At 38.2% G+C, this 24,996-nt stretch overlaps 1 protein-coding gene and 2 long non-coding RNA genes across 3 annotated transcripts; 2 read left to right on the plus strand and 1 right to left on the minus strand.

Moving 5' to 3' along the window:
* Positions 1 to 4,786: 4,786 nt before the first annotated feature.
* Positions 4,787 to 7,232, plus strand: LOC139130634 (uncharacterized). Its single transcript, XR_011551924.1, has 2 exons — positions 4,787 to 5,105; positions 5,495 to 7,232. It is a non-coding gene; the product is annotated as an uncharacterized lncRNA (long non-coding RNA).
* A 9,723-nt stretch (positions 7,233 to 16,955) lies between these two features.
* LOC139130398 (uncharacterized) lies at positions 16,956 to 18,750 on the minus strand. The gene is made up of 2 exons (XM_070696202.1): positions 18,568 to 18,750; positions 16,956 to 18,278 (listed from the first exon to the last, which is right to left on the minus strand). The coding sequence occupies exons 1-2, from the start codon at positions 18,710 to 18,712 to the stop codon at positions 17,413 to 17,415; spliced, it is 1,011 nt and encodes a 336-aa protein (XP_070552303.1). The 5' UTR covers positions 18,713 to 18,750; the 3' UTR covers positions 16,956 to 17,412.
* Positions 18,751 to 19,187: 437 nt separating this feature from the next.
* LOC139130635 (uncharacterized) lies at positions 19,188 to 22,134 on the plus strand. Its single transcript, XR_011551925.1, has 2 exons — positions 19,188 to 19,311; positions 22,030 to 22,134. It is a non-coding gene; the product is annotated as an uncharacterized lncRNA (long non-coding RNA).
* Positions 22,135 to 24,996: the final 2,862 nt, after the last annotated feature.

A 24,996-nucleotide genomic window follows, 5' to 3' on the forward strand; every position in this document is an offset into this window, starting at 1 on the left:
AAAGTTTCAATAGTTGGGAGCCGGAGGAAAATGTTATTAGTACTACGTAAGTACTTCGTAAGTACTTCGTAAGTTCCTGTGCTGGTACTTGTCAAGTACTTACGTAAGTACTAACGTAAGTATTTACGAAAGTTATTCAGTAAGTACCATGGACGAAGTCTTAATTTCTTGAAAGCCGAAAGTGTCAGTTTACCACCTCGCTTCCACCCCCCACCTGGCCAATTATTTATCATGTACTGTCGTAAGTAATGTTCACTTATTGCATCTTGTTTGGCCTTATGTGGATGAGGTGGTACAGGGAAGGATCCGGAGCCACATATTAAGTTTGCAAGATCTTCAAAGCGACTGTGCATGTTGCCATTAGCTGTTCTTTTGAGTCCCCCTTTTTCAGCTTTATCTATAAGTTCTGGTTGAAGTATAATGTACACAACTGACATGAGCCATAGACAAGTAACTTCAAAGTCCACCCTTTTCATCATATCAAGTGCCTGTAAGTCAAAAGAAGCATTATAAGCGTGCACAGATTCACAAGCATTAAGAAGTTTGTGTAGGTTCTTGAGTGAGACTCGAGGTTGTTCTAGTTGTTCTTGACCAGGTGGGAAGTACGCTTTTTCAAGTTCCTCCTTGCTGAAACCGTCTATTAAAAATCCTTGGCTGCCGCCGCTCCATGCAATTCCAAAGTCAAAAGCTCGTGGAGATTCTACTGGCCCGACTGTCTCGGTATCAATTGTTGGATTAAGTATATTATTGAGAACTTCATGCGTAAGAGCGTTCCGAATTACCAAACATGGAAGTCTGTAGTCGTGGCAAATTTCTAAGAAAGTCTGTTTGAACTTGTTGTGAATCTCTTCTAGTTCTTTTAAGGCGGTTATTTCGTACGACCTGGCTCGAGTCAACACATTCCGCCTGCAATAATACCAAGGCATATCTTTGAATATGATAATGAAACTATGTAAATGGTTAAATGCTAAATAAACAATCCTTTTTCTTCCGCTGCCACGGAAACGCCCTGGATTCTAGAAAAGTTAGATGTTGAATTATGGAAGAGTCACAAATAATGTAGCGTTCTGAAGGGAGGCCCTCCCACTCCCACTCCCCCTCCCCCTCCCCAGCCTGATATTGTAAACTAAGAGTATGATCTATAAACTGTTTCTGAAAATCGGCAATCGAAACGTGGCGCCCATTATAAAGTCGGCAATGTTGCTGGAAAAACTAGTGTCAAATTCTGGTACGTGAAGCGGATCCAAATTTAATGCATCGTAACTCTTACCACTTCCAGTTGGTCCATTTATGAATATGTATGACATTTTGGGGATACTATATCATAGAAAAATTTTTTTTAAATTATTTTTATTAAGATATATACGATAATACAATGACAATCCTTTCTATTTCAACTGCAATAAAAATACTTGAAACCGGAGAAGAGAATATTCAAATCAGTGACGGCAAACTCATATTTGGTGAATATTTGGTAGATCCTTTCATATACGTAGACAGTGAGCTAGAAGTAGTTTTCAACATCGGACCTAAGTACGGTTCGGGAGGAGATCCTGCTACATGCGATGAAATGTGTGTCCGTTGGCAACCGAGTCTTCAAAAGTTTACCGATTTAATAATATTCCGTACCCTAGGTGAAAGTTTCGATGCAAGCACTGCTAAAAGTTATGCTGCAAGCCTGGCCGCTCACTCCAAGAATACTATCGGAACCGTCACCGAAGGGAATTCCTGCGCATTTTACAATCCATCTAAAGTGTATCAGAAGCGAGGGAGCGAGGCACAGCCAGTGGCGTATTTTAAATTTCGGTTTAAAAGAGGGCCTCATGATTTCGCTACATGTATTGATATGGTTCAAGAAATTGACTGTGCTTTTAAAACAGTGAGCCCATTGCCAGTCCGAGAAAATCCTGCTATTGTACCTCGTAATATCAGGAAAGGTAGTAAGATAGAATTCTTAGCATTTAAACCGCGATTAAGTAAGCGTGGCCTTTCTTTCACTGTTGAGAGGTTATTTTGTGCTGCGCCTAATAAACCAGAAATTCAAGATGCGGAAGAACTAGTCGACTTAGAAAGATTAGGTGAGATATATAAACAAATAAATGCTGACAAAAATATTATAGTGGATTTTGATGACCTATCATAGAATAATTATTTTTTCATTTTAAAAATTTTTAGGATAGTATATATCATAAAGATGGCCCGTCGATTACATACAGCATTCAAGGGAGCAGTTTTACGAAAAGAATTTCCTGAAGTCAAGCGAGTCAAGGATATCGGGGAGCTGGTGGATATTGAAGGTATGGCCAAAGAAAGAAAGATGTACTCTGTTTATACTGAAATGGAAGTCAAATTATCGGATCCGAAAACTGGTAATACACAAAATCGTACATTGCCTGTTAAATTAAAAAATACATACACAAAAGATGTAGGTGGGTCGGATGTGAAACGACAATTAGTAAAACGCTACGACGATATGCTTGATACAATTGAAGCTGTTGAGGGTTCTGGCCTCGTTCTCGAGGAGATACTTAATTTTGAAGTAATTCTAGTAGAAGTTTTACTCGGGGCTGGCGCAGTCCAACTTCCCGGATGGTTAAAAAATAAGCATTGTGTTAGCGATCTTATTCTACCGGTGGGGTCGAGAATTGTTTTCAGTATGCCGTCGTAGCAAGTATAAAGTTGAGCGATCCCGAGTTTCGTGAAAAGAGGGGTGGTCAGGTAAGGAGAAAATGGAATACGTACGCCCCATTTATTGCTGACTACTGTTGGGAAGGTATTCCCTTTCCTACGCCCGCCGATCTGACTGTATTCAGGCGCTTCGAGCAGCAAAATCCGGGAGTCCAACTTCAAGTGTTTCAGATCCACGAGTCCGATCCCGACCCGTCAGACATAACTGTGTTATATAGCGGAGCCGAGGGGGGAGCGGGACCCGTTCTGGGAGAGGATCGGGTAGCAAATATATTACTGATAGTTGGTGGGGAGGGCGGGGGTCACTTCGTGCCAATTACTTCGTTAAATCGTCTTCTTAATTCTCATACTAATCGTAAGAATAAGCACAGAAGGAAGTGTATTTGCCCGGTTTGTAAAAGAGGTTTTAAGTCAACAGAAGAATTAGAAAAACATCAGGTCCCTGCTTTCCTGGTGACCATCATAACGTGCCATTACATTGTCAACCATGGTCGATGATGTTTTGACCATCAGTGACAATGACTGCTGACCGTCATCCAAACTGACAATGTTTTGACAATCATCAACTGACGTTTACTCATTGTCACAACATGGTCTTCACATGGTCAAGAAAAAAATAACGACAATGAAACATGGTCATATTATGGTCATCACATTGACAATGATTTGATGATGACTGACTGGTCATATGGTCACAGTCAAAACATGGTCATTAGATGGTCAGGGAAAAGATTGTGACTATGAAACACAGTCATATCATCATCACCTCGTTGTAAATTATTTGACCATGTTTGATGGTCACAATCTTTCCCTAAACCGTCATGATGTGTGCAACTGATCTGATGCACATGTCATTTTATTAGGTACTACAGACTGTAGGAACTCTCACAACAGCTGCACGGATGCCAATGCAGGGAGGTAGACCTGTCAGCACCACTATCATTATGTATTCAGAAAAATGATTTTGCCAAAGTCGATAGATTTCTCATTCATCACAGCAGGATTACAGACAAACATATGACTTCACTCACAAGATTACAAAAAGTTAGTAAATTTTCCAAATGAACAATGGAATTTTTCATTTATTTTCCCACGACTGACAATCCAAAGTTTTAAAACTTACAAGAACAGGCAGATTTTCACTTGTGGTTGTGCACAATTCAGCTGCTTTTAAAAGCATCAGTTTTTCAAGTATATATACCGTAGTTTGGCGATCACCTCACCTTTAAGTTTCTGATGCCCACAGACCAGACATGAGGCAAGTCCCTAACCTGAGAGTTGAGTTTTGAGCTTACGTACACAAGATTTGAGTCTCTGTAATAATCAATCAAACTCTTAATATCGTCGACGATCTTGTTTTGTGAATCGTGGTTGGATCAACAGCTGAATTTTTACGAAAACAAAACAAATTGTCAAAACAGGAACATTTTTTCTGTGTATATAAAAGGGAGAATTAGTGCTGTTACGGACGCAATGTACGTCCGTTCACCCCTTTCAAAACGAGCAACAATGACGGGTCGTAGACTTATATAATGTTACTGCAAATTTGTACCGTAAAAATTTCAATAGAACAGGACCTATTACTGTTGAAACGTACACAAATGTCAATGTTTAGTATAAGCACAGTCCCTGAAGCTAAAGCATACGGTACATACAGACAGTCTGTGTCACTTGATCATCGATGCCACCAACAATATCTCGCCTTCAGAAGACGTGGATTGAGGTTACAATTTTTGTCCATGTTTTATGCGTAAGGGCTATATATATTGCACTCCATCCTTAGCTGATCAGCCGAATAAAAATCCAACACGCAATGTCAAAGCGTGAGCCGAATCCGGCTGGTAGCAGCTGACATGTTTAGTCAGAGGTCACGGTTTACCAAGTTAAGGTCGCGCATTGATATTGAATCTTCGTGCTGAAAGAACTGTACACTCTTTTGACCATTTCGAATCATTAGTATAACCATTTTCATAATGTAATATAATAAATAAATTGCTATTTTGAGTTTGAATTGTACGGGATTAGGGCGATAGCGAGTCAAACTCCAACGTTTAAAAACGGGACTACGTTATCAATCGCGTAATGATTTATTGATCTCACTTCCGTGAAGGTCATGAGGCTTGAACGGCGCGAAGTAAGATTTCTGTACCGTTGACTTGGTATTCGTGATCAGGACTTATCTGGCAGAAATTTTGGCGATCTTTGTATGGAATCACTAGCCAAAATACATCATAGTTTCGCAGAAATGTATATAGAGTACCAGGGACAGACAGAGTTCAAAATTTGTGAACGCGAAAAGCAGGTAAAGATGCCGACTATATTTTCCCAGTAACTTGTACCGGTATGCTTACGTGCAGCACGGAGTGACCTGCAGCCGAGAATTGTCTATAGCGTCTGCGAGCCGTTCACAAATGCAGGTAAGTTGATATAACCATAGACCTTCGTTATACAAACCACAGTCCCTCTATCCAGAGGGACTGTGTACAAACGTACAACTGCACATTGCCATTAAATTACATGTACTAAGTTTCGTTGAGTAATGATTCGTACGGAATTCACTTTCAATTCACAACGATGCTGGAAAATAGTGTATGGAAAATAATTGCGAGAGTTTTACAGATCGTTTGTCCGTTTTAAATATTATTAATATATAATTATAAATGTTTATGCAGTTGGTGTCTGTGAGTTAGTTTTTCAAGTAACTATTGTCTCATTTTCAACTAATAATGTTTATTGATTTCATTCATCAAATTGCAGTCAAACAGTAAAGACTCACACTATTTCCTGAACCATTCGTATTTTTCAGAATTCGTTGCTGGTACTGTGAAGGGATGAGAAATTCAGAGAAAAGAAGCTAAATCGCTGCCTTTGACAGTAATGTTAATTTCACATGAACCTTCTCAAGTCAGAGTTTAATGAAGACATATTTATGTGGCATGAAAAAAACATTGGCATATAAAATAAATCGTACCCTAAATTGAACTTAACGTTTTGTTTCTGTTTTATTTTTTACTACTGTTTCTTATGAAGCCAGTATTTCAGAATTTATACATCTGTGCTGATTTACAGTGTGCCTCAATATTTTTCAGGTGTCCATCTGTAATTATGTTTTTAGCCATGTTTACACAGCTGATTTCACAACTCAGTGTACATATCTGAACTTTCAAAATGTTGAAAATGTGGTACAAATGCACAAATTTTGCTGTCACTACAGCGTGCTGTATCTTTGGTGTCAGCATCACTAATCTACATATAATGATAATGTTCTTTGGTACATTGTTTCATGATGCTTCAGCTCTCTGAGTATTCTGCCAATACAAAGTTTTCGATTTCTCAACCCTAATATTAAGAGTTGGTCGAGTAGTCTACATGACAGAAATTAGATAAGGTATAAACATCTCTTTTAGGCTTTTTTCAGGCATGTGTCTTTGGCTGTTATGCAATCTTTTCTCAAAATTCAACTTTTTAAATATGTATCAAAATGTATTCACAAAATTCTCTGTCTATAAATTTTGTAAAGCTGTAACTTTTGGTCTTTTTTCATGTCCTCTTGATTAAAACGAAGATTTATTGCATTTTGTCAACATCATTGAATATCTGTTGGTGCAGAAAATATATTTTGAGAAGGTTCTGAATGATCCATTCTACAAAAGACACTCTTTGTACCTTATTATATTTGATCGAAAGAAGTAGTAAATTTCACAAAGCATATATATATTGTATAAAAGCCCTGATGAAAGAGAACATGGTCAACTACAGTACACATTAATTATTTGCACAGTAGTCACATGACTTACCTTTTAATGAACCTCCAAAAAATTTGTTAAAAACAAATTTACAAAAATAGAACAAGATTTCCTATTAAAAGTCTGTACACTTTCAAGCTGTTGTAATCGACACACATGTACTGTATTGGTCAGTAAATAGGTGACTATGATTCAGAATTATTTTTATTTTAATTAAAAGGTCATAATGTGAAACAAAAAATAGTGAAAATACCAAAAGTTACAGCTACTGTGGCTTTAAGTCAATATGTACATGTTAGCATTTATTACATTTATTCCTGTCAGTAGTCATTGCTTAAGGTAGCGTGTCAGGTTTGTTGAGTACTTTTTGTCAAAAAAGAGTTGAGGGACAAATTTTAAAAAGTGTGTTTGTCTTAGTTATATGTGAAAGTATACACCTACAGACTTTGTCAGTTTAAACACTAAAGTTTGAACCGTCACTCACCACAGATAGTCGGAATTGTGTAGACGTCAAAGTGTCTTTGTTTTTCTATACCATTTTTTGAAGTCAAGTGATCAGTGTACCAAAAAGCAGCTTTCAGGTGACACTTAGGTGAAATTCACATTTTATTGCCAAAATCTAAGTCTGAAAATAGGTCTTTGCATGAGGGAACCCACAGGCTGCCTTAATTATCACTTTATCCCTGTATAATTGTTGGAGTCATTATATGATCTTTGATATGTGTTTTATCAATGTTGACTATAATTGCACTCAATGCAATGTTACACATAATTAAATTGACTGAAATGAATTATTTACATTCAGTTTCTGTAGCTGTATAATGTTGACATTTATGCAGACGCCTTCAGTGACCATGTTTTGACCATCACCCTGTTCTGACAATCACTGACCAGGTTTTGGCAATCAACAATATCCAAACAAGACCACTGGTCGGTGACCATGTTCTGACCGTCATAGACAATGTTCTGGCCACCAATTTGACCAGTGTCCTGACCATCAGTGACCATGTTCTGACCATCATTGACCATGTTCTGACAATCGTTACCTATGTTCTGGCCATCATTGACCATGTTCTGACCATCATTACCCATTGCTCTGGCCATCATTGACCATGTTCTGACCACCATCATTGCCTCCTCTGGTGACCATGTTCTGACCATCATTGACCATGTTTTGTCAATCATTGACCATGTTCTGGACATGTTCTGATTACTGTTGCAATGCAGCTTTATTCACAATGACCATGGTCTGTCCATGTTCGTTGTGAACTTTAATCGGCAATGTTTTGACCATGATATGACAACGATTTCTTTTGACCATATTCTGACTGTGATGTGACTATCATAATGCTGACCACCACTGACCATGGTCTGACAATGGTGTCAATTTAACAAACGTGTTCATTTCATGGTCGATCATGGTCAACTTGATAGTCAAAACATGGTCGAACATGGTCAATGACCATGGTTTGACAATGGTCAAACCATAGTCGACCATGTTCTGACCGTCATCCTTAAAGCAGGGTTGTCCTGCACATGGAACAGACGCCGCCCAGCCAGTTTTTCCTAAGGAAGTATGTCAATTTGAAGGACATCGGAAGAAGGTCCCCGCCCCCTACGTCGTCTATGCAGATACTGAGGCAATTATTGAGAAGGGGACCGGTCGACATATTCCAATTTGTCTTTCGTATGTTATGGTGGAACGGGGGTGGGTCCCTTCGGAACGGCGGCCCACCGTTTATGGTAAAAGAACATTCACAGGTCTCTCCTGTGTTACAGAATTTCTAAAGGATATGAAAGAACGGGCCGAGTATTATTCGAAATCGTATTATTGGAAAATAAAACCGATGAAAGATCCTTCTAATTACGACAATCCAGTCTGTATTGCATGTGGAGAGCCGGCAGGATACCGAGTAGTGAAGGAGGGGGCGACTTTTTATTGCGAGGGATGTCGACCGTCGAGAACCATTCCTATCTACTTTCACAACCTCAAGGGATACGATGGTTCTTTTATTTTGAAAGAATTACATGAAATCGTTACCGAAGGAGATGATGGGGGTACCGGACCAGAGCCTAAAATCATAGCTAAGACGAGCAATGGAGGAATTATGGGTCTCTCGAAAACATTTATTTTTAGTGCCTCAGTTGTTGTCGGCGGAGAGTGGCCGAACCGGAAGAGGGAGATAAAGAAACGTTTCTTTTCTATAAAGTTTATGGACAGTGCTCAGCTGATGATGGGGTCGCTCGCGAAGTTGGCAAAAACTGTGCCGGAGGATGGGTGGACGGTACCACTTTCGTACCCGGACATTCAAAGGGCGAAAGGTTTCTTCCCCTACGAATATTTAGACTCGGTTGACAGACTAGAAGAGGAGGAGCTCCCGGAGAGGGGGGAATTTTATAGCGAATTGACGGAAGAGGGGATTTCAGAGGCCGATTACGAACATGCTTGCGAGTATGGGACGAAGTTGGATGTCGTACGATTAAAGATTATATGGAATTCTATTGCGAGACTGACGTTCTCCTTCTTGCAAATATATTTGAAAATTTCCGTGACACATGTTTAGAAGCGTACAAGTTAGATCCGGCCCATTACATGTCAGCGCCCGGCTTGACATGGGATGCTATGTTACTTTATACGGGTAATAAATTTGGGCTCATTCAAGATGCTGAGCAGATGAATTTCGTACAGAGGGGGATTCGAGGCGGTATCAGCCAGTGTAATATTCATTATTTACAGACAAATCATCCGGCTTACGTCGCCGCCGAGGGGGCTGGTGAAGCTGGCGGGAATTACGATCCGGAGAAGCCGGTGTCCGAAATAAAATATCTCGATGCTAACAATCTCTACGGCTGGGCAATGAGTCAGGCAATGCCTACGGGCGGACTTCATTGGATGACGATGGAAGAGTGGGACGAATGGGAAGAAGGGGGCCGAGGCGGAGCCGGCGGGGCGTGGGGACCTGGCGCCACCTTTCCACCAAGTTTTCTAGAAGTAGACTTAGAATATCCGGTCGAATTACATGAAGAACACAGCGATTTGCCATTAGCGCCGCATCACTTCGATTTTCCGGGCCAGGGCACTCGACTGATTACAAGTGTGTTGGACAGAGAGAGATACGTCTTACACTACAAGTTGCTGGAATTCTATCTTCAGATGGGAATGAGATTGAAAAAGATTTATCGGGTGCTTGCTTTCGATGAGAGGGCATGTCTCGCGGAATATATTGACTTTAACACTAAAATGAGGGCAAAGGGAAGACAGATTTTGAAAAGAATTTCTATAAGCTGATGAATAATGCAATGTTCGGTAAGACAATAGAGGATGTTCGAAAGTACAGAGACTTTAAATTTGTTTCGGACTGGAACGGTACGGATAGTGGCCGTAAAAAGATTCAGAAGTATAATCCAAAGATGAAACATATAACTTTCATAACTTCCGAAGAGGATGGCGATTCCTGCGACAGTGCCCTACTGGAACTGAAAACGGATGAGCATAGATATGTAAAACCAGTTTTCATCGGCGCCGCAGTACTGGAACTTTCTAAGCTGCCTTTGTATGAGACGCATTATAATTACTTTCGAAAGCGGTTCCCTGGAATACGATTGGCCTACATGGATACTGACAGTTTTGTTTACAGTGTACCGATCCCGGACCCGGACGTAACTTTCAATGATATAGTCCGAGAAGATGTTGAAAAGAATGGTGAGAAGTCTATATATGATACTAGTGGGATGAGTGGGCCCAACTTTCCGAAGATTAATAAAAAAGTGATAGGTAAATTTAAAGATGAGTTGAATGGTGAACCTATTCTTGATTTTGTCGGCATACGCTCGAAAGTGTATGCTTTTCGAACTCCAACTTCGGAGACGAAAAAAAATAAAGGGGTTAAAGATGTTTGTGTTAGAAAACATTTGAACTTTGAAGATTATAAAGATCTGTTTGAAACTGGGAAGGAGCCCGAGCAGGCACAATTTGTACAGTTTGTACGGAAAAAGGCTGGAGAAATCCGTAGTGAAAAGCGTAGTAAAATCATGATGGCGCCAAATGATATCAAGCGTGTGCAGCTATACGATCTGGACACGGGCGAATGGCTGGCAGAAACACGGCCGATAGGAATGACGGGTCATGGTTAAAATTGTAAAGACTTTAATCTACTATTTTCAACAGTGACCTGGGCATCGCTAATAACATAAACGTGGGCAAATATATTGTCATCGCGAGCGTCGTCGGCACCCTTAACTGAGGTGTCTTTCTTCAGAATTTCAAGTTGAATTCCGTCCTTTGTGTTCATTACTCTAAGACCATTTCCATGAAATTCAATATCTTTAAAACTACGCAGATCGATAAACAGACAAAATTTATTCTTCAAATAATCGACCTCATCTATATCAATTTCACACCAATCTTTATCTTCAGCAAAATACCGTCGTGTTTCTTTCCAAAATTGTCTTGGTATCATCTTCTGAGCGTACACTTTATTTGCAATACCTTTGATTGATACAGACACAGATTCAATGGAGGGGTTAAGAAAAGTTCACTGTTCAGTTCTGTCTGATTCTGATTTTTAGTGAAGAGTAATAAGATACCTCTAATGCTACGTCGTGGTACATTTATATTTTCATTGATAACCGTGTCCGATTCTTTGAATTGGATTATTCTAAAATAATGTATATGCTCGTAAAGGTAACTTTTTCCACCGTTGTAATAACCAGCAGTTTCTATCGCGAGTTTGGGTCCGAAATTGTTTCGTATTCCATTTGAATGTTTTTTAATTTATAATTGGCTGTAACAACATTATTACTGACAAGTAATTGGGAGGCAGGTGCAAGCGTAATTTCCCATTCGATATGACTCCCTAACGCTGATGGATATGCAACTCCATGGCCTGTTATGAGGGGATGAGTGAGACGAATAGCATATTTTGTTTTATATGTGTCGAAAAGTAAAATATCGTCCCATTTTGAAAGCCTGTCGGCATTTGCATCGGCCGCGCCACTTCTCAATTTTCTTAGATTTTCGTTCTGAATTCCGTACAGTGTCATGTTCGTTCTCTCCTTTTTATGTTTGAAGAGATCGCGATAACATTCAATAAGGTTATATTTATTCAAATCGAAAAGTGTCTGACCCTCAAATGTGAGTTTCATACGCTCCACCAAATTTTTTGCAACATTTTGTACTACTCGGTTATCTTCATGTCCCATTACTTCGAGATCAAAAACCAGGTTGAAAGTATCTGGAACTAGTACTACTCCGCTTTCTAACTTCGGACATCGTATGATAAGTGTCTGGCCTGGATCTGCCTCACTTGGATTATGGGCAATCACATGATGAGTTCTTTCTGACTTCGTTCCCTTCGGTATTCGGTTGCTGAAAGTCGGTAATAATGATCTATCGTACCCCATTTTTGTGTAATGTATATAGTAGAAGAAAAAAAGAAATTACAGTTGAAAAGAAAATTAATCACATCTTAAGAAAAAATTCAAATCACATCTTTACGTAAATATTTCCGTCTGCCTGAAAGATAAATCGATTGCCTGTGTCGCGAATCAATCGAAGGACCCAATATTCTTGGAGATGATGAGCCTCTTGGTCATCCTCAGTATCCTGGAATACGGCTATGAATTCTAGTCGCTTAAAGAAGTTAGTCTTTTGACATTCCTTCACGAAAGCTAATATGTTATGATACAGATTATCATCCTTTAGTCGGACACCTGGATTTGCTCGAAGGATATGGCGATTTACCCGCCGAAGTTTGCACCATTCCAATTCGACAGAGAAACCAAACAGGTCTTTCACCAAACATGCGCGGCCATATATTAGTACATAATTTATTTATAATGACTAATGTTAATCCAGTCAAAAATATCCATAGCTGTTCTCCAACAAATCCAACCACCGATCCTGCTGTTTTTAATAGAAAACTGACAAGGGAGCCGATTAAACCTGGTATTGCAGCAGCACTTTTTGCGGCCAATGTTTTTAACCATTCGCCAAATTGCTTTACAATTTCTTTCGCTTTTGTATATACTTTGGGCGGACCTGAACCAGACCCGCCAGTTCCTGCTCCCGCTCCTCCTCCTCCTCCTCCTCCTTTAGTCACAGCCAGGGCAATTGTTGATATTGCCATTCCAAGGGCAGTCAGTATTGCAGCGATTGTTATACCATTTCGTTTAAATAACTCTGTTAACTTCAGCCTGAGTGACAATTCTGGATCGGAAATTACATCACGAAGAGACCTAGTCGACGCCAGTCTTTCACGTGCCCCACTAATCTTACCATGTTCATATTCAATTCGATTGTCAATTTTAGCTTCTCTTGTTATGAGTTCAGCTAGTAGTTTCTCGGCTTTTTCTTTTCCTTGGGTGTGATCTTCAGGAATTTCCTTTAACTGTTTTTCAACTTCTCTTTTCTCTAGCCTTATTTTAACTTTTTCATTGTTAAGGTCGCTAATACGCATATTCGCAATCCTTAATTCATCATTAATAGCTCTATATTCTGGGTTTAGATTGTTCCATTGTTCGATTTTATTTTCAAAAGCTTGTATTTTATCTGCATTACCAGAAGCATCTTGCCGTAAGAATGTCAGTTCATCTTTGTATACACCCATGTCTTCTGGCGTCATCTTCTCAGCCGGTATTTTATCGTTTTTCACATCTTCAGAATACAATGTTGAACTAACAAATTCGGGCTCTGCGCTAGAGCGACCTCCTAATACATCTCTCATAAATTCATGTCCTCCTTTTTCTCTCATTAATGTGGTGAGCTTATAAAATCCACCTCCTCTATCTTTAGACAGCTTGAGGTTTTTATAATACAGCTTTCCATCCCTAATCTCAGATTCCATAGCCAATACATTTAGTGCATCCGGATCAGTAATTTTATTCTCCTTTAAGAATTTATTAACCATTCTTAATTTTTCATTTGCTCTAAGTTCATTCAAGCGATCAACCTTCGGGCTAGCCAGGAAAGGATCGGCTTCTGCAAGGGCATTATCTTCTATAAAGTATGTTTCAGCAGTAGCGTCATCATCATTTAAATTTGCATCATCGAAATCCTGGAGTGGTATATCTTCTCCTCCTTCTGCCATATTGTATTTCTATATTACTACAATTATTTTTTATCATCCCTTACATATACAGTAAAAAAATGCACATCTCAGTTGTTGAAAGCGTTGAACAATTGGCTGATTACATAGAAAGAACAAGTGCTGCATATCGACGAAGTTATAAATTAATGGGTCGAATTGATATGGCTCTCAATATTACTAAGGGAATTCTTGTAAGTTCTGCTGTCATAGCAGCAATTCCGACAGTTCCAGTTCTTTTAGCTTTAACTCCTATACCAGGTGTTATTATTGATGTGATACAAGGAAAAACGGGTGTAGCAAAGAGACGAGAGAAGTATAAACATTATTACGTTCAATATAAACAGCTGCTTACACAAATACAAGAAAAAGGTGCAACAACAGAAAACGGGTCAGAACTTATTCAGAACATTTTCAAGCAGGCACTAGAAATTCAAAAACAAGAAGGATTTAGTCCACCTCTGGAAAGATACCTAAGACATTATGGATTGAATGGATATGAAAGTTAGATTCAGAAAAAATTCTGTAGAAAATGTTTCTGAAAAACTGTAGACTTTCAGACCTCTGAAATCACATGACAAGTTGCTAAGCAACTGGAAGGGTATTGCGAAAGCGGTATTGCGAAATTCCTGTAAAGTCCCTGCTGAAAAGGTATTGCGCAACAGTGTTCAAGATCGGAACGGTTACTGTATGGGAGGGGGAGTAAATCTCGCTCCGATAGGTGTAGGAAAAAACGTAGTAAATTCACACAACTAGAAAACGAGTATATACTTACATCCAGAAGACAAAAATCAGCACTGGAACCCTTAAGGAGCTGTACAGAGCTGCAGCACAGTCGGAATCTATCTAACAAATGATCCGACAGATGTACTGATAGTGAGTCATAGCTACTGTATTGCGCAAGTCCAGGACCTGACTCAGCAGGGAATTTCCCCGCTTAGTTCAGGACAATGCACTGCTGCGCCAAAACTGTTGCGCGTGAGTTAATATATAGGTCAGGGTCATACTTTAGTTACATGGATGGTTAATTTTTCCTTCACTTCCTTTAGATAAATGAATAAAATGGGTGTAAAAATTCTTATTTGTCACAAAAGGGAACAAAAACTTACTACTAACAAACATTTGGATTGTTGAAAGGACGGTTCAGAAAACTTCGTGTCACTATGGATGTCGATGTCATCGAAGACATTCCAACCATTGTCAGTGCCAGTTGTGTATTGCACAACATATGTTGTATGGGTGAGGAGGATTTCCTGGAGTACTTGGATGGGCCACACGATGAGGAAGTTAACAACTTCGAGAATATTTTCCAACATGATGCAGAGGCTTTGGGAAAAAGAAACGAACTAGTCGCGTTATTGTAAAAGGAGGAATGAACGAGTTGAACGAACGAATGAATGAATGAATGAATGAATGAATGAATCGAGGGGGAAGTGTGGGGTTACAAGGAAAAATATTACGGAAGGAAGGGATACTTAATTATATATGAACATTGAATGTGTATTTGCAGCTGTCATAGAATACATCACTGAGCAGCAATCATTTCACAGACAAATGTCCATTTAAAACGTTAACAATTATTTATCAAAAGTATTTTAAGTAGTAAGATTTAGCTTATGAATCATAATCATCACTTTTTTCCCTTTTTTAACAAATCTCACTTATGTATATATGTATCATCAATAGATAAAGCTACAAACTATATACTTGACAACTGTGGTTATAAATATATTCAAGCGTGATTGTTTTAAGTATTAATATTTTGTGTTGATAATATATTAATGATATATTAAAAAGCATTTCTGGCAATTTTAATATTAAATGTTGGTAAACTGTTTAAATAACTTTGTTATAACTTTGGTTTTGAATATAATGTTATAGAACTGTGATGTAGCCACTCGATAGTTAATATTATATGATATTTTATGACTTGAATTTAGTTTGTATGACTGACAGTGAATGACCGACAGTGACCTATAGTAACCCCTTCTGCACGTGGTGCATCGTGAGAACGACTCCCTTGTTTATTTTCGTGACCTTCTGATGTAACCTTTCATCCGTCTTTAGTGAACGTATTGTTTTGACAACTGCTTAAGTCATTAACGTTGACCGGACGCTATGTTGACAGATAGTCTCAGCCATGCTCGGCGTTGAGAGATACTTCCATCCTGTTAACCTTGTACTTCGATTTGAGTGACGTTCCTCATTATAGACGCATACCAAAGTCATGACAAAGCCAGATATTCACCCAATATAAACTCTGCATTTTAGTGTGTTAGAGTAGACGCTGTTGAGAACCTGCCGAAGCCGTTCAGAACCTGTTGCGACGCTCGAGACGACGTTGACCGAGACAGACGCCTAAGTACTAGACTAGTGTGAGACATAGAAGTTTTACCGTGTAACCGTACGTTACTCAGCTGAATAAAGTGCTACGACTTAAAGTGTATTTTTGTGTACCCGTCGCCGTGTCTATATAGCCACATCACAACCACGCTACGTGACAGAACAATGCAAACATTAAGGCTTATTGGTAATTTTAGTATAAAGAATCTGTAAATAAATTGGCTGACAGCTTTCTATACTGATTTTATATCAAAAGTATTTATTTTGCTTATAGAATAGCGCTAACATTTTTTAACTAATTTATATTAAATGTATAAGGAATCTGTAAATGAGTAAATTAGCTGACAATTTTCTTGTAGAAATAAAGTTATCGAAATTGATTTTAATGTGATGCGTTTCTTATCCCCCACCCCGAACCAAAACAAACAAACAACAACAAATTTAAACTGACCCGCCATATTTGAAATTCATATAGGCCCTAAAGATGAACCAGTAATCCAGCCGATCCTACGACAGAAAAGGGAGAAAGAAAATGTATTCCCGGTAACCCGTTTACTAAATTGTAGCGGCGACGGTTTTTTTTTTTTTTTTTTTTGGGGGGGGGGGTCCTGATAAAAATGGGGAAAATAAATTGACCGACCTACAACCCAAATTTTCGAAAGTACGTTTCATGAAACACGCAACTTTTTAGACTTAAACAACTCGCTGAAACTAGTTTTATCATTTTAATCTTTCAAATTACGCGTGAATTTTTTCCAAATTTTACTATATATTTTGGGTCGCACTCTTATACATACCCTTCTCGGCGACATGTTACATGTAACCCAATGTTTGGCTTTAATGAACGGCCTTAATCAATACCAGGTAGATGGTATTCTTTTTCCCCTTCTATTTATACATCTCCGATCCGAGTAATTGATCGTACTCTGTTGTCCGTCAGTTATAAGCTTATGGAGAATTTGCATAAGTGTCAAGCAAAAATGCTATCAATATGGCTAAAAGTTAATCGCACCAGTTATTAGAGTTAATAGCAATCACACTGTTCCGTTTTAAACGCTACCTCATAAATAAAACAACTACACCAGTCGAGTAATAATGTACAATAACAAAACAATTTAATGCACCATATAGAACTAAGTACATTGATTTTCATTCAAAATTTAACGTTTACAACAATTTGAAATTTTACGTATAACAAAATATCATCAATGACAAGCAGATACCCCATACTGACTTGTCTCCTGAGTACATTCAAACACAGCATGGAATATTTTAATTAACACTCATTGAGTCACATGAACTCCGTTGCCTCGAATATTAAAATTCCAACGATAAAAATAATTCCAGGATTAAAATATGAAACTTCTTTTTCTTAGTGATTCGTTTCTCTGACATAGTCGGAATTATGTTTCATGAAAATCACGTAGGCCTCTCGCCTACTCATATTAATGTATTAATTTAAAATCAAACAAAAGTTAACAATAAGAAACGCGTACGAAGAATTGATATATCTTTAACTTTGAAAATGTGTTCAAACTGTTCAAATCAGTTCAATTCTTCTCTGCCATCTTCGCGAATATATCAAGGAATCGATTCATTGAGCTAGTATTGTCTCTGTGCCACCTTTCCGTCATCTCTTTCTTTTCTGTCTCTCTCTCTTGTTTCTCTTTTCTGTAATCTTCAAATGCGGCAAGAAAAGAGTCCGACGCGGATGTTCGTCGTTTTTTCTTCCTCATCCTTGGTTCGCGTTGATCACCTCCAGCTCCATCTGCAGTGCCATCCACTGATTCTGCCTGAGGCAAGTCACCCTGCCCCTCCTCCCTACGTTCGAATCCTTTGATATTCGAATATACAGTCGGAGGACGGACAGAATGACTCATGCCATAAATTCGAGCAAACTCCTCGTAAAATGGGGAGCTTTTTCTGTTGTTGCCGGTGGTGTTATTGTGATCTGTCGTAGCTGTAAAAGCCGCCTTGAGGTTCAGAAATTTGCGTTCACAGGAGTCGGCCGAATAATTGTGATTCCGTTCGATAAGTTTGTCCGATATCTCTTTCCATACAGCCTTATTTTTGATGCGAGGATCTTTCATTTTTGGTACCTTATCTTCATATAAGTCGAGCAGAAGCAACACAGCTTCGCGGGTCCACACGGTTCGTGGCGATAAACCTGCAGCCGCAAACTCAGGTTCGTAATCAACCAAGCTCGTCGATGGTGTATTAGATGATTTGGTTGGTCCGACTGTAGATTTCGTTGGCAGTGGGTCTGGCTGTGGGCATGCAGAACTAGACAGTGCTGACGGTGTTACTGAGTCAGAGTGATTACTGGTTGAATCACCCTCCGGCATTATTTTCACAACTTTACTGCTGGCAACATGGGGATATTTTAGTTTTATCACAGCAATGGCTGTTTCTCTATCTGTAAAATACATACAAACACGATGATGAAATAACCATTCACATAATGAAATTTTTGAAAATGCACGATCCTTGATTCCAAAAATGATATCCATTTATGATTTACCAAAATGACAGAACAGAGACGATATTTGCGTTGCCGCAAAAAGAAACAGCCGTAGCGTACACATAGGCCTATAGGAGGCCTATCGCCGCCTCGATCACTTGCATTTTGTTCATTTACGAAGAAAAATTACTTTTTCTATTTACGAAAAAAGTAGAGTAAATTAAATATACGTCTCACAACTTACCTCGCTTAAAAAGATCACTGTACAAGTCAAATTCTACTTTAGAAAGCTTCAAATTTACCGCAGATCCAGCGCCACCAGTGTTGTCTGCCATCTTGTAATCACAACAATCACGCTCCGGAGCGTGATTGTTGTGATTGTCAATCATGATTGTTATTGGGCGTATTCGAACGCACGATCACGATCATGATTGGCCAACACACTGCAATCACAATTATTCCCTGAGTTTACCAAGAAATTGGCAGAAGTTTTTAACTGACAGGAAACAGAAGAGATCACTGGTCAGTTTGCTATCTGATCTATTCATAATTATGGGTGAAAAACTGGCACCCCAGGCCAGTCACTCACTGTGGCTGGAGGATTTGACAATGACAGAAGAGACCATGCGTACACTGTGCTGGTGGTAAGGTGAGTCTTGCTGAGAATTACACCAGTAATCATGAGGAAGCTGACAGTCGTGTTTGGTTACACTGTGAACGTACATTAGCACTAATGTTGTTATCTATAGTCCAGACACCGATGTTTACTGGGTAGGCTTACCCAAGCTTGGTCAATTCAAATAAGGAAATCTATGTTCACTTGAAGTCTAAAGCATATGATAATTTATACATCACATGAATACATTAACCAGTGTAATTTCATCTGATATCCAGTTGCAGAGAATCCCAGAGAAAGATGTAATGAAAATACTTCAGGTTTTGTATATAGTGAGTGGATGTGATTATGTGTCATATTTTAGAGGATTGGGTAAGAAAGCATTTCTTGATGCCTTCTGTAAGAATGCTGAATTTATTGCTGGCATGGAAACATTCACCCTGGAAAGATGCATGAAACTGATGGAAATCTTAGGGACTTGGGATTGTTAGCATTTTACAGACTGATTGGCAGTGTGTATTTCTACAAACATGCAGTTGCATTTGGTCATGATAATCCCAAAGACCTATTTTTAAGTTTGCAGAATGAAAATATTTCTGCTCTAGCCAAACACAAAGCATTTCTGTCACATATTAGACAGAAAGTGTGGGCTCGCATTGATATTGAGTCAGGTTTAATGCCATCTGATGAGGCACTGCAGTACCATTGGTATCGGTGCTGTTGGGTGAGTCATTTATGGAGTCAGGCAAATAATAACATAGTGTCATTACTTCCAATGAATGACTGGGGTTGGATGGACAGAGATGGCATGCTTGACATAGTATGGGACACAGATGAAAACTTGAAATGTGTTGAACATTTTGTCAGCTTGTTGAAAAATGGATGTGGCTGTAAAAAATCCAGATGTCAATCTAACATTTGTCAGTGTAAAAAAGAAGGTAAGGTTTGTGGTGTGTCATGTCGGTGTAGAAATTGTGAGAATCGCCATGTAGTTACACCTGTGGTGAAAAATAGTGGAATAGAAAATGATCGATTGAACAATTATGTTGATTGATGATATGACAGATGAACTGATTGGAGAACATAGAGATGTTGATAAATATGTGTTGACAGAGGTTGGTGAAGATGAGTTTAGTAAGGATGAACTTCTGCTAATAGAATCAGCAGAAATCATTAGAGATTAGGCTGTAGTTGTGTTGAAGAATGAATAGATGAATAGAGTTGTGGTGATTAATTGTATGCACCTGTCACTGTTTTCCACAGATCTGTACTACAGGTTGTGCCAGGGCCTGTGCAGGGTCTGTCATGGGGGCGATATTTTTTGCCATGTATGGTCCTGCTACACTTACTGTTCTGACAATCAGGTTCATTTTATATTGTTACTTCAAAGCTGAAATTTCTATTTGCCTATGAAAACCATAGACCCTCGTTTTTCTCAATGGTCTATGTCAAAAAAATTTACATAATTCATGTGTCCAAAAGCCAAATATCTGTTCTTAAAGGTATACTGTCACCTATTCAAATTTAGCCACAGTTACCATGAAAAGTTAAGATCTAACCAGTCAAAGATTTTAAGCAGGTGGCTGCTTTTTAAAAACAGCACCCCAACCTGGCCATTTTAAATACCATGAAATGCCCTTTTAAACCATATGTAGGTATATGTAAATTACGGGTTACTGTATACCTTTAATGTAAACTTATTTAAAGTAGACACAAACTTGAGTGAAATCACATTTTTGGTATATCTGAAAAACTTAAGATTGATGATTGATGTCAAATTTAAATTATTTTATGTTATTCGAAATATAGTCTGAATATTTTGTTTTGTTCATAACTTCTTTCTGATTGTACCTAGAGAATAGTGTTACGCAAAATCAATCACCTACTACATGCATATGCTTGTTGTTGTGTCTGTGCTGTGGCAGTTTTAAAAAATGGGTATCAAGTTGTTTAGTGTTTGAATTTTTGTAAAATGTGAGTCATTTGTAGGGTTGGTGATGAAATCTGGTTATGAATAATAATCTTATACTGTCTGTGTAGAGAAATAATATTTCTTCCCTTTTCATCAAAAAAATATATACGTAGATCTGATGGTCCTTTGTACAAGCTCTCTGTTTGATATGCTAAAAGCTGCATGCTAAAATTAAAAGCAAATGTTTATGTGTAGGATAAAAATACTTGTGTCAATAATATGTACATGCATAAAACTCGTAAATCTCAAGCCACCAGAGTAAATGACTATGTGTTGGAACAGCTGATGATGTGAGAGCTCTATGTGATCTATGCAGTGACAGTTAGACATGTATCTAACGACTAAATACCGGTAGGCTAGTAGACCTGACTGTATTGTGCTCAGGGATATTTGCTGAGAAAAGTCTAGTACACCAGGCAGGATAACCACTCAGTAGACAGATGACCTGACTGTATTGTGCTCAGGGATATTTGCTGAGAAAAGTCTAGTACACCAGGCAGGATAACCACTAAGTAGGCAGATGACCTGACTGTATTGTGCTCAGGGATATTTGCTGAGAAAAGTCTAGTACACCAGGCAGGATAACCACTAAGTAGGCAGATGACCTGACTGTATTGTGCTCAGGGATATTTGCTGAGAAAAGTCTAGTACACCAGGCAGGATAACCACTACGTAGGCAGATGACTTAGCTGGCTAACAGTATAGTGTATATAGAAATCTTGGCCTTGAATACAGGAATACTGCTAGGTAGGATGAGAAGTGACTTAAACAGATGCATGGATATTATATATTATTGATACACAACAGAAAGAGAAAGGAGAGCAGTAGATAACGTACAATATCATTATATTAAGAAATCACTAAATAGCAGTGAGTACAAACAAGTACCTATGAAGTGAATAGGGTATTTAGGGGAAGGTATGCTCATTTACATAGTCATATTACATGTATAGCAAGAAAATAATTGATTCAGTTGATACTAATGTGATTTACCACGTTAATATGCATGTACATTAAGGAGACCCAAGGTGTGTTTTTTTTAATTTGATACATAACTAAAAATGTTATTTATACTTCCCATTTAATGTATTGTCATTACATTTGTTTTCTACTTGCAGATCACGGAACGTCTATAAAGTGAAAGAACTGTCACAGCAAATGCAAGAAGAGTGTTTTGTTTTTTTTACATTTAATTTTGCAATAAAATGTTAACCTTAACGATATTCCTGACTGTCCTGCAATTTTATTTAGTGGCAATGTAGAAGCTTGGAATAAGTGCTGTATATGTTTCAAAAATTGTCTAGGTGTGGTACCCTTGGATAAATTACAACATGCATGACACAAAAAATATTTTATTCTGTCTAAAATGAATACCAAGATGACAAAACCAAAGTCTCAGCAGTCCTGCAATCATTTTTGAAGGCAATATATGTCTGGATGTGTGCTTAGACATAAAAGCAAATAATACCTGAAATATACATTAAAGCCCTATTAGCTGTATCTTTTCTACTCGTGCACTTTGCAACGCTAACCAAAATATATTATCTGATTTGTCAGAGATAGCTTTTGCATTACCTTTCATTACTTAAATCCATATTTGGAAGCCAAAAATATTGTGATGTTAAAATCTAAGTTGTACGTTCTTCACCAAATTTGAAAACTTTTTTATCACATGTAGGGAAGAACTTTGGCTTTAGTTACTTTTGATACTGGAAATCATATTTAAAAATAATCCTAAAATACAGCTAATGTGCCTTAAAACAAAACACCTTTTCCCTAAAAAAAAGTATGTAGGTTGTTTTACAATGACGTAGGCTTACTTTGTCAAAAGAAAGGAAAAAATCATTTATAACAAGTTACAAAATGGATACGAAGCATGATTTCTGAACAAAACGGCGACGATGATGAAAAATGAAATTCTAAAAAAACGATAGAGATGGCAAAGGTCATCGGTAGAGGGCGGCTTTATTTACCTGCTAGGTCATGGTCAGTGTTTTGGTCACATTTTAAGTTAACATTTCCGTCTCACGGCTTTAATACAAAAACCGAATACGTAGTCTCAAAGCTTATTATCTGCGCTATCGATCAATGGCCAAATCTAACTTGGGGACGACAAGGATACTGAGTAAAACGCTAAAATTTAGGGCGGTGTGAGTAATTTTGAGGCTAAGAACGCACGCGACGACTTTGTTTTTCACCATATCTTTTCACAAAATCGACAATTTTGTGACAAAAATCTGTACCGTCCTATAGGTTGCGTTGATATCTTCCATAGCATTTAGTTTTTGCGGCACTCGGAACACGGATAGAGAGACCCTAAGCGAAAAATCTCCATGGTTTCAATTGCAGAATGCGGCGATAAAAATTTGAATTTTTTCGTTCCATACCCCCCACGTAGAGAAGTTCGATTTGGTGCGTTCCGACTATGTGCGTCGCAACTGCTTTATAGTAATACAATTTATTTCGATGATTCGTTGTTTTCAATTTGAATCATTGCATGCTAATGTATAACATTTATTTTCACGTAATCTTCCTTATTTTAATGGTTCCTTTTATACTTTTATTTTTGATTTCTATTCGAAGACAATCTTTAGCTGTTACCTAATGATAACTTTTTGTTGGAATGTCGATGTTTTCCTATTATGGGAGTGAAAGTAAGTAAATTTTTCAACAAGCTTTTTCACTAATGATACTTTAATTGTTGTTTGTAGTTATATAGCAGTAGTAGTGGTAATAGTAGTAGTAGTAGTAGTATTTTTAAGTGTGTGACTCTTATAAATGCCAAACTGTAATAAATCATGCATAGTAATTCAGTCCCACAAACCAGTTGGTTAAAGGATTGTGATTTTAAGCTCAGATTATTGTTATTGCAAATCTTCAAATTTTCCTAGAAACATATTGATTTTCGGCAATAAGGAAGCAACCCACTCAAAATTGAAATGTTGACACTGATGATGAGAACCACAAATGATATACAGTATGTTGATGGTGTTTGCATTGAGTGATTTCTTGAATATAGGGATATTTTAATTTCTGCAACAAACATAGATTAGTCATTACGTTTAAATTTTGTTATTGTGCATAGGATTGTGTTGTTGTAAGAAATGTTTAGAAATAACAACTTGTAACTTTTTTTGACATTCCAGAGTAACAGATATAAATGAGGCTGGTATAGACAAGTTTGTAATTGACCCTGATGGAAGTTTATCATATGCTATCCCTTATGAAATTTTTAGCCTGCTGCACAGTGTTCCTGCACAGGTGCGGCACTAGTGCAACAGACAATTACTGTAACTCAACTGTAAGGCGACTTTTTCGCATGCAAATTAGCTGCTGCCGCACAGGCGCAAGAAATGATAAAAACAGTAACTGTGCAGCAGCTTTGTGCAGGAACTGTGCAGCAATATACAGCAGGTTGCGGCAGCTCTGCTGTAAGGCGATTTTTCTCATGCAAATTAGTTGCTGCCGCACAGGTGCAAGAAGCAATGAAAACAGTAACTGTGCGGTAGCTTTGTGCAGGAACTGTGCAACAATACAACAAGTTGCAGCGGCTTTGCTGTAAGGTGATTCTTTCACATTATACACATTAGCTGCACTGAGCAAATATATAATGCAAGAGATGCTGAAAACAGTAACTGCAGTAACTTTGTGTTGGAAATGTGGAAGCCTGTGTTTGCACAATAGCCCTTTGAACTACAGAGTACATGAAAGACTGTGCAGGAACTTCAAAGAAAATTGTGGCATCTTGCAGGACAGCTACCAGGAGTAGGTAAAATTTGCGGCAAATTATTCTGCATGTTACTGCAGATTTGCCGTAAACTTTTACCAATTTCAGCAACAGTAAGAAAACGAAATACATTATTAAATAGACGATAGATACTGAAAACCAAAGAAGCAACACAATTAAGTGACAGCAAAATTTCTTGTATTGTACCATAAGTTTCAACGTTTTTATCTTTTCCAACGATATAATACGTTCAGCTCAGATATGTACACAGAAGTTGTAAAATCGCTTGTGTAAACATGGCCAATGTTAGTGACACCATGACGGTGACACCGTTGAAAACCTGACAGACTGTGGAAAG

The sequence above is a fragment of the Ptychodera flava genome, chromosome 4 (assembly GCF_041260155.1).
Source record: "Ptychodera flava strain L36383 chromosome 4, AS_Pfla_20210202, whole genome shotgun sequence".
Lineage (NCBI taxonomy): Eukaryota > Metazoa > Hemichordata > Enteropneusta > Ptychoderidae > Ptychodera > Ptychodera flava.